This window comes from Babylonia areolata, chromosome 31 (assembly GCF_041734735.1).
Source record: "Babylonia areolata isolate BAREFJ2019XMU chromosome 31, ASM4173473v1, whole genome shotgun sequence".
NCBI lineage: Eukaryota > Metazoa > Mollusca > Gastropoda > Neogastropoda > Buccinidae > Babylonia > Babylonia areolata.
This window is the reverse complement of record NC_134906.1, coordinates 24,893,149-24,904,434: the sequence shown is the minus strand read 5'-3', so window position 1 is coordinate 24,904,434 and position 11,286 is coordinate 24,893,149. Positions and strand designations below refer to the sequence as shown.

General features: G+C 41.4%; 1 protein-coding gene across 2 annotated transcripts in view; it reads left to right on the top strand.

Moving 5' to 3' along the window:
- The window catches only part of LOC143275965 (mechanosensory protein 2-like), a 17,721-nt gene extending 6,775 nt beyond the window's left edge, over positions 1–10,946 (top strand). For both annotated transcript variants that reach the window (XM_076580322.1, XM_076580323.1), the window contains exons 5-8: positions 1,909–2,112; positions 3,637–3,692; positions 5,116–5,194; positions 9,284–10,946. In XM_076580322.1, the coding sequence (XP_076436437.1) occupies positions 1,909–2,112; positions 3,637–3,692; positions 5,116–5,194; positions 9,284–9,469 (525 nt within the window). In that variant the 3' untranslated portion in view covers positions 9,470–10,946. The remainder of the gene's footprint in view (positions 1–1,908; positions 2,113–3,636; positions 3,693–5,115; positions 5,195–9,283) is intronic.
- Positions 10,947–11,286: the final 340 nt, after the last annotated feature.

The following is an 11,286-nucleotide window of genomic DNA, read 5'->3' as shown; positions in this document are numbered from 1 at the left end:
ATCACAATCCCTTTATTATCTCGTAGAGAAATTAACTGTGGTCAAGTCTGTGATGCATACAAATTATCGGCAAAAACGGTAACATTTCGCATACAACATATACATAACAAAATAACACAATAACACTCAACTCTGTGCAAGTCCGATACATTTCCATTATTTAACACGCACACACACATACACGTGCGCACGCACACATCTGGCCCTATGCAAGCACCCATGGACACTGATAATTATTGTATACTAAGATCAGCATCTTTATAAATGTGTTATTGCCTCCTTCGGACATCGTGGGGGGGGGACAGTGAATTCATGTTCACGGTGTACAGCAAAGTGAGAGCTGTATTATCAATTGTTTCTCTCTACACACACACACACACATTACCCTGCACCCCCTCTACCACCCCACTCCCCTCCTGGGTGGTAACGTGGTTTTTCCCCAAGGGCACAACAACATGCCGAAACAGGGCTTCGGACCCTCACGACTCAATAAGTAGGAGGCAAGTACTAAAGTAGAGCTGGCCGTATGCTTGTGTGCACGTTCCTTCGCTTGAATACTCGCTCCTACGTATAATACGCGCGTGCGTTCGCTCGCTCACATACTCCCACACACACCCCCGCCTCCACTCCCCCAACCTCCCGACACACACACACACACACACACACACACACACACACACACACACACGTATATAATATATACATGTATGTATTTATGTATTATGTATGTATAACTGTCTTAAAGCCCTCATGGCTGAGAGAGTGGGGATGTAACTTTGGGCAAACCATAGGCCTAGTTTGCATCAGTTTGACATGGTAAGTATATGTAAACACCAAACATGGAGTATAATACAAACTCCTCCTATCTAGCCCACATTAATCGGGATGGTAGTTGGTCACAGTCGGGGCACGACCGACTATCACAAAATGATTTTTCTTTAACATGATATGCGTCATCATTCTTTTATTTGATTTAATGTGGATACTTATATAGCGCTTATCCTCGGTCGGAGATCAAGCTCGAAGCGCATTACAAACTCGTGGTCATTTACAACAGCAGGCTGTCAAGACACCTGGGTAGAGCCGACTGACGGCTACCACTGATCATTCATTTCCTGTGTCATTCTTCTTTCTTCTTCTTTGTTCGTGGGCTGTCTTATTTATTTATTTATTTATTATTATTATTGTTATTTTTATTATTACTACCTTTTTCATATTATAATTATTATTTATTTATTTATCTATTTACTTATTTATGTACGCTTATCTATTATTTATTCACCTTTTTTCTTCTTTTTTTCTCTCAAGGCCTGACTAAGCGCGTTGGGCTACGCCGCTGGTCAGGCATCTGCTTGGCAGATGTGGTGTAGCGTATATGGATTTGTCCGAACGCAGTGACGCCTCCTTGAGCTACTGAAACTGAAACTGAAACTCGTGGGCTGTATGAACACGAGTGTGGCTTTTACGTGTATGACCGTTTTTACCCCGCCATGTAGGCAGCTATATTCCGTTTTTCGGGGGTCTGTGTCATTCAGTCAGATTTCAAGCACGCGCTCATGTATACACACTTAGACATGTAAACATCATCATTATCATAATAATAATAATAATGGTATTTATATAGCGCTGGATCTTGTGCAGAGACAAATCAAAGCGCTTTCGCACCAGTCATTCACACGCATGCATAACTCTAATACTGTAGAAACTAAAGACAAGGAAGAGGCAGGCAAGGGAGGCTATTTTGGGAAGAGGTGGGTTTTAAGGCCAGACTTGAAAGAGCTGAGTGTGGAGACTTGACGAAGCGAAAAAGGAAGTTCATTCCAATCGCAAGGTCCAGAGACAGAGAAAGAACGGCGGCCAACAGTCGAGTGTTTGAATCTGGGTATGCGTAAACATCACCACCAACAGGTGCTGACGCGGGACTCGGTGACGGTGGCGGTGGACGCCGTGGTGTACTGGCGCGTGCAGGACGCCACAGCCTCCGTCAACAATGTGGAGAACGCTGCCCGATCCACCCAGCTGCTGGCAGCCACCACCCTGAGGAACGTGCTGGGCACCAAGAACCTGGCCGAGATCCTGTCAGACCGCGAGGCCATCAGCCACTTCATGCAGGTCCGTTGAAAAGCGTTCGTTTACTAATTTATTTAATTATTTATAGTCTGTTCATCTAAGGTTATGATATTAGAAACTTGAAAAGCAAAGTCGCTTCGGGTTCAGGGGGTAAGGGGGGTGGTTTGTCCGTTGCCACGAAGGCCTCATTGTATATCAGACGGGTAAGGTTTTTCGTAATGATGGTGGGAAGGGGTTGGCGTAGGTAGGGGAGGGCTCTGTGTGTGTGTGTGTGTGTGTGTGTGTGTGTGTGTGTGTGTGTGTGTGTGATTAGAGGTTGGCTTCGGTAGAGGTTTTTTGAGGAGAAAGGGGGTGGTGGTCCAATATGAGTTGTTGAAGCAAAGTGTGCGTGCGCGTGTTTCAACGTGCGTGCGTGTTCATGTGTGCATGCGACAAGAAAACTCATCTCTATGGAAGGTATAACCAGAACCAAAACAGTAAATTCATGCATGGATGTGGGTGTGTGCGTGCGAGCGCTTTTTTTTTTTTAGCTTTGATACAGCTTCACTAATATTGGGATTACTTTTATTTATTGTGATTTACCCCAGTGTGGTCAGATCTATTGTAAAGTTTTGTCAAGTCTATAATAATATAAAATTATAGTCTCGTCTCGTACAGTTTTTTAGTTTCGGTTTCTTCAGGATGTGTCACTGTGTTCGGACAAATCCGTACACGGTTCACCCAATCTGCAAGGCAGATGTCTGACCAGCAGCAAAACCCAACGTGTTTATTCATTCCTCGAGTGCATGCACATACATATGTGTTATGTGTGTGTGTGCATAGCAGGGTGGATTTCTACCACAAGTCTTTGCCAGAGAATAATACTTATTCTGCCAGGGGTTCTTTTTCAGTGCGCCAAGTGCGTGCGTCACACGGGACCTCGGTTTGTCGAGTCATCCGAATGACTGACTATACGCTCTGTTTGATTTTCCGGGTCAAACGTGAGAGAAAGGGCGAGACTTAGATTCGAATCGATACCCCGACGGACAGATAGCCATTCTGCAGTCTTCGTCTGTTGTCATGTTTGATATGGTCCAATGTCCAATGTCCAGTGCTTTTTTTTTTTTTTTTTTTTTTTTTTTTTTTAATGAACGATGATCTTTGTAGTTGCATTTCTTGTGAAGAGAGAGACAGAGAGAGAGGGGATAAGAGAGAGTGTATGTGTGCGTGTGAGTGCGCGTGATGTGTGTGCGTGGTGTGTGTGTGTGTGTGGGGGGGGGGGGGGGGGGTAGATGTGCAATGCGGTTTGGCTGACTGAAATAGAGAGGCACGTAAATTTCAGTAAACTGTATATTTGTATATAGCTCTTTCCATTTGGTGCCATTTAATTTATCTTTTTATTTTCTATTCATTTTATTTGTTTGTTGCTTTCTTCTTATGTTGGACATGTGCTGCTGCCAAAAAGAAAATCTCTGTACCAAAGCATAGACAATAAAGTTTGAGTATTGTGTATTGTATTGTAGCCTTGTCGACAGCGTATTGACATTATTTTTTTTTTGTTTAATCTTCTTTCGCCATTCTTTTCAGACGTCGCTTGATGATGCCACTGACCCTTGGGGTATCAAGGTGGAGAGAGTGGAAGTGTGAGTATACCCTGTGTCGATACTACTACCACTACTACTACTACTACTTCTGCTACTAGTACTACTACTGCTATTATTATTATGATATTATTTATAACATGCTAAGTTGCGCGGTGCAATGTCAAAATTAAATAAAGTAAAAATACGCATTTAAACATTGAAATGACAACTTCCATGCATAACCATGCACAGGAATCATGCACTATTTGTAATTTATGCGCGCGCGCACACACACACACACACACACACACACACACACACGCGCGCGCGCGAACATTACAGTACCTAATATCACCGAACTTCAAAATCTGTCCCACCCTCTCTCTCCCCCTCCCCTCCACACAACACCCCAACAACATGTCCACATTATCATCTTCTCACTCTCTCTCTCTCTGTCTGTCTGTCTACCTGTCTGTCTGTCTGTCTCTCCCACAGACTGACTTGGTTGCTGGTTCACCGATTGTCCACTGTTGTGTTTAAACCCCTTCAGTGCCAGGGGGAAAACAGCAGAAAGTGGTGTTTCAGGTCATAAAACATTATCCAAAACAATAAGCCTAAAACTGAGAAAATGGTCTGGAGATATACCACTCTAGACGGACTGTGTGAATTTTCAGCCTTCCAGAACTATTCCTCTTTTTCTGATGACGTCATCAGTGACGTCACTATGCACGTACGTAATACGTTTATGGCAGTCAAGGGGATGCTTTCAGTTGTTGTTGGTCAGTACAACTGCTTTAGCAGATTACTGATTTTATTGATTATCGATTGATGCTCTGGATGAATGGATGGATGGATAGGTTAACTGATTATATATATATATATATATGTGTGTGTGTGTGTGTGTGTGTGTGTGTGTGTGTGTTCTGTGTGTGTGTGTGGATGGTCAGATTGATAGGTGGACTGACTTTACATCATACAGACATAGTGTTTTGTTATTTGTGGTTGATGGTGGGGTTTTTTGTGTTTTTTTTCGTTGTTGTTTGTTGTTTTAGACTGGTTGGTGTTTCAATTTCGCTTTTTAACTGATGCATTAGTTGGTTGACTGATTCTGTTCTGTCATTGATTATCGTGCAGTGTATGTGTTGTTATGTTTTGCTTGGGTGGTATTTCATATATGCTTTTTGCTTATGTATATTTTAACGGTGTGTGTGTGTGTGTGTGTGTGTGTGTGTGTGTGTGTGTGTGTGTGTGTGTGTGTGTGTGTGTGTGTGTGTGTGTGTGTGTGTGTGTGTGTGTGGGGATGTTTGTGTGTGTGTGTGTGTTTGTGTGTGTGTGCGTGTGTGTGTGTGTGGTGTGTGTGTGTGTGTGTGATTGTGTGTGTGTGGATGTTTGTGTGTGTGTGTGTGTGTGTGTGTGTGTGTGTGTGTGTGTGTGTATGTGTGTGCGTGTGTGTGTGTGTGTGTGTGTGTGTGTGTGTTTGCAGGAAGGACGTGAGACTGCCTGTCCAGCTTCAGAGAGCCATGGCTGCTGAGGCCGAAGCTTCACGTGAAGCCAGAGCAAAGGTCATTTGATTTCTTTTTATTTAAAGTGTTAATGTTTCATTTCTTTACTTATGTTGCCCCATATCCTGCGATTTTGTTGCTGGCATCTTAGTTAAAAAAAAAAAAAAGGGCCCACACACACAAAAAAAACCAGCAACAAAACCCCCCCAGCAACAACAAAATAAAAATAACCACAACTTCAGATTTTTTAAGGAGGTTATTGACTGTTTTAATTTCTATTGTTTTTCACTTTTATTACCTCAGATTCCCTGTTTTTTGTTGCTGATATGTAAGAGCCTACAGAACAATACTTCTAGCACACACACACACACACACACACACACACACACACACACACACACACACACACACACACACACACACGAAAAACCGGCGGTTCCTGTTTAATATGTGTGTGGTTAATCATTGCCCATTGGTCACCAGAGAGTACAGCTCTTTTAGTCTTCGAGTGAATTTGGTTAGAGTCCTTTGTGTCTTTTCTATTGAACAATATACACAGATACCTCCAGGAACACACAGATGACACCAAGAATGGTTGCAGACAACAAAACAGAACTTACATGATTAGTACTAAATGTGTGTTGTTAAGTGAATAGTTGTACCTAGGTAAAGGGTTTCGATATCAGTGATGGAGCATGTGTGAATGGAAATAATGTAAACGTGTTTGTGAGGGACGTGTTTGTGTGTGTTTTATTTTATGTCTCTGTGTGTGTTTGAGAGATATATAAAGAGACTCAAGGACTCAAAGAATTTAATGTTAGACCTCCGGCCTGTAAACATTTGAGGTGCACATGCACACACATGATCGCAAAAGGAAAGACAATGAATAAATAAATGAAGTAATACCAAAAGTTTAAACACTACATATGTGTAGAAATGAAAATAAGGGTTATTTGTCCAAACTTGAAATCTTGTTTCCAGTTCTTCTCTTCTCGTGAACGCATTGAATAAGTGCATAGCAACATCTCTTGTTATGTTCACAGACGATCTCTACTAAACTGCCTATGTTTAAAAATATATTTCTCTCTTAATGGTCTGTAGGCATCACAATATAGCAGAAAATGAAATTCGTCCTCTATTTGATCACACTGGAAAGGACATGACTTTACGTTATCACAGTATCATGTATCATTTTTCAGATCATTTATAGCCAGTCTAAACTTTACAAAGTTTACCCTGAACTTGTTTATAGTTAACCGTGTTAAGTAAGGTTCTGTAACAGTGATTTAAATGAGCGATATGTTTCGGAACGTTCAATGGAATTTAATTTACCGGACCAGTCCTGTCGAAAACAGTCAGCCATTCTTTGCCTGAAAATTCGTAGAAAAGCCTGTATATTTGCCACTCCGCCCGCTAAGCAAACATCTGAAAATCCGTATCTGTCCAAGCAGTTTTTAATACAAGAGGCTCAGTTAAAGGTTCGGCTTCTGCCACTAGTATTTTCAGCTATTTGATTTAACTCTCTCCATACGAACGGCGAAAGAGACGACGTTAACAGCGTTTCACCCCAATTACCATCATCAAAATATTGCAGGCGGAAGGCTCTTATACTGAAGAGGTGAATGTTGACAAAGAATACCACAATTCTGACGACGGAAGCTAAAGGCTGGGTCATTCAGACACCCACAGGACATCCGAGGGGTCTGTGTAGAGGAGAAGAGAGGACTGGCCGTACTGAGTGAGTTAAAGAAGCGAGATATGCTTGTTTGTGAATTCTAGTTAGGTCCATCGCTTGCAATGAGAACCAGTATCGCATTGCTCTCAAAGTGGTGTCTATAAAGAGTGAGTACTGCCCGGTCTCGCCATAAACCATTATGTTCGGGGTTACGTTCTAGAGTTTTCTACAGTTGGGTTACGCTGCTGGTCAGGCATCTGCTTGGCAGATGTGGTGTAGCGTATATGGATTTGTCCGAACGCAGTGACGCCTCCTTGAGCTACTGAATCTGAATCTACAGGCAAACAGTTGTACTGAATCAGTTGTCTTGTTCTGTGTCATACCCCAAGTCTCTGATGCGTACAAGAGCATGGGTTTCACCTGAGCATCAAATAGCTTAAAAAATATAAATAAGTCTATGTTTCCTAAACTCCACATAGTTTTCATGACCTCTAGAACTTTACTCTTCTGTTTTTTTTTTAGCGAACTCTTCTATTGCTGTAACATATAATGATTTAGTTGTTAATGTAAAGCCTAGATATTTATAACTGTTTACAATTTCTATTTCTTTACCTTTGTAGTACCACTTTTCACTCTTTGCAAGATCCTTTTCTAAAAACCACAATCTTAGTTTTACTTGAATTCGCAGTTAGTCCAGATCTATCAGATGCTCTCTGGAGATTATTTATTTGATTTTTTCAAACCAGATGGATTAGCCGAAATCTAAGCAATATCATCTGCGAACAGCAAAAGAAATATCTCCCTAGTCCAGGCAACAGTTGTATCCCTTGCCTGCCACTGCTTTTCACTTGCTCTGCAACTTCAATTATGAGCAACGAAAAGATAAGGGGAGACAACACACAGCCTTGTTTTAGGCCGTTTCTGCAGTCGAAAAAATCCGATACCTCAGGTCCCCATCTAACGCACGATTGCACGGAACTGTACATTCACTGTAACATCTTCAGCATTTTCGTTGATGTCTTGACTTTTTCGAGCACGTTCCAAAGGCTTTCTCGGATGACCGTATCGAAGGCTTTCATATAATCGATAAATGCTACATATAATAATTTACACTTACGACTGTTATTCACGTTTTTATTAATCATTGTTTTTAGAGAAAAAATGTGATCGATTGTCGAATAAGATTTACGGAAATCGGCTTGTTCTTCACATACTGTTTCCTCGCGTTCTGCCCATCTGTACGGTCGACTATTTAAAATTGAAGTGAACACCTTGCTGATGCTGCTGACTCACAGAGAGAGAGAGAGAGAGAGTGTGTGTGTGTGTGTGTGTGTCCCGCAATATTGTGATTGAAATATAAATACGTGGCATTCATAGCGTCATTAGACATATTGCCAGGCTCCACATATCGCTCAACACATACACGGCAATGACAGAACACGTTGCCTGTCCTACAAGATATACGCATGATAGTTATGATGATTACATAATACGTTACATATGACCGTTGTTTGACCACACAACATAATTGCTCAGAACTGACTGTTTCTGTCATTACGCATATCACCTGGCCTATCCATACTGCTGAATAGGATTGTACCATGAAATGTAATGACCGTAAAATATGTTGCCTTGCCCCCCCACACACACTGCTTAACATATGAAAAAATCAGGACTCATTTGTCAGTACACATGTTGCCTGGCCCACATGAACCACTCAACATTTTAATTTCCATGAACTGAAGACGCCATGATGCATTTTGCTTGGCCGATCCATACTGCTCAACATATATATCAGGTCCACATAATTCTACATCTCAACACAATTACCATGAATTTAACATGCTATAACACATATTTCCCGGCCTTTTGCATACTGCTCAACATATATGATTGTCATTAAACATGTTGCCTGGCCCACATAATTCTACCTCTCAACACAATTACCATGAACTTAACACACCGTAACACATATTGCCTGGCTTATCCATACTGCTCAACACACACACACGTGCGCGCGCGCACACACACACACACACACACACACACACACACACATATATATATGTGTATATATATATATATATATATATATATATATATATATATATATATGATTATATATCGTTAAACATGTTGCCTGGCCCACATGAGTCAAACACAGTTACCATGAACTTAACACGCCATAACACATATTGCCTGGCCTATCCATACTGTTCAGCACACACACACACACACACACACACACACACACACACACACACACTCACGCGCGCGCGCGCGCGCACACATATATATATGATTGTATATCGTTAAACATGTTGCCTGGCCCACATGACTCCACCGCCCAACAAACACAACTACCGTGAACTTAACACGCCATAACACACATTACCTGGCCTATCCATCTCCATACCGCTCTCGTACAGTGTCATTACACTGGTTTCCTGACCCACACTACTGGTCGTTGCCAGGTGATCGCCGCCGAGGGAGAGCAGAAGGCGTCCCGCGCCCTGAAGGAAGCTGCAGAGATCATTACGGAGTCCCCCGCCGCCCTGCAGCTGCGCTACCTGCAGACCCTCAACTCCATCTCCGCCGAGAAGAACTCCACCATCATCTTCCCCCTGCCCCTGGAGATGATGAAGGGATTCTTGAAGTAGACCTGGAGATCTGACCAAAAAAGGAAGGATCAGAGGCCTCAGAAGTAGGGGAGGGGGGTGAGGGTGGGGGTGGGAGAGAACTCCCGAACTCCCGAACTGTTTCAGTGTGAGGGCCATTTGAAACAAAAGAACTGAAGCCTGATTTCCCGTTGTGAGGATTTTCCTACGAATGCACTTGTTTTAAGAGTGTCGCTGTACAGTATTGTTTATTTATTCATTTATTTTTTTTAGTGAGGGACAGAGGTGGAGAGAGATGTGATATATTTTTATGATTTTTTTTTTAAGTGGTTTGTTGGATGTTTGTGTGTGAATAGAATACAATACTTTTTATTGTCAAAAAACCTTAAAGTGTACAAGACACAATGGAACATAAACATGAGCATATTAAGAAGAGAAACATTCGTGAACAAATTTCGCCAGCCTTGGTTGTAATTCTGTTCAAAGGATCAATTCATTAGGCTTTGCTTTTGGACGACATCTATCGATTAGGAATCTGCGTCTGTAAGTATTGTACTTTACACAATTGTCTAAAAGATGAAAATCATCTTCTAAACTGTTACAAGTATCACACAGTCTTTGTTCTTTCGGTGTATTTTTATATCTTCCCTGTTCAATTTGTAAGTCATGGGCGTTGATTCGTAACATGGTCAGTGCTTTCCTGTGTCGTGTGTTTGCTGTATTCTTTAAATACGGTTCAATTTTATAATTAGTCACAGCGTTCTTGTAAAAATTCTAATTTAGATGAACTGTTATGTTTCTGTTTCCAAAATTTTGCATATTCATTTTCAAGCTTCTTGGATATAGCATATTTTAATCTTTTAATACTAAAAGTGAACTGATTTTTCCAAACATGATCTAATCCAGTGCTAGTTAATACATTTCTTAGGAAAAGTAGCCACTGAACATTTTTATTTGTTTGACGATACATGCATTTGTATGTTATGTATGCAAGTGAGTTTTGAGGAAGCTCTAATATGTGCATCCAATAGCCAGTAACTTGACATATTATTTTTAGACGAATAGGGAATCTTCCTAATTCTCAAAAAAAAAAAAAAACCCTGTGGATTTTGCAGTTGGTGCATCATTCATTAAAATGTAAATATGTGACCTTTGTTTGTTTTTGTGGGGATGGGGGATGGGGCTGAGGCTTTGTGAAGGATGTGGTTTTTGGCGTGTGCTCTCTCTCTCTCTCTCTCTCTCTCTCTCTCTCTCTCTCTCTCTCTCTCTCTCTGTCTCAGTCTCTGTCTCTCTCTCTGTGTCTGTCTGTCTGTCTCTCTCTCTCTCTCTCTCTCTCTCTCTCGGTCATGTTCTATTGGACAGAGGTATATCTTCATGTGTTCATAAGGCGCCTAGGCCTGTACATGAGATTAACTACCCTTTTTCAGAGTGTATTCGTTTGAGTGTGTGACTGATGGTTTTATTTTAGTCTTTGAATTTGATATGTCTTTAATAATAAAAAAAGCACCAAAAAAACAAAGGTTTCTGGAGATTGTTTCCTGTATTTTTTGTAGAATTTCTTAATGCACTCCTCGTGTTCCCATGCACCATCAGCATGATGAAGAAAGCAGAAGGATTATCATGGCAGTTTCCCAAAGAGCCACCTTCCAGTCCTTGAACTAAAAAAAAAAAAAAATAAAAAAAAGAGAAAAGAGGACAAACCGCCAGCCCCTCCCCCACCACCCATGCCACCCACACACGCCAAAAGCAACACTGTTTTCTTCATCCTACTCCATAGCATTCTGTCACCTTTAGGAGTGTGGGAAGCGGGTGAGGAAAAAAAAAACAAAATACACACACCACAACATTCTGTAGGCGAA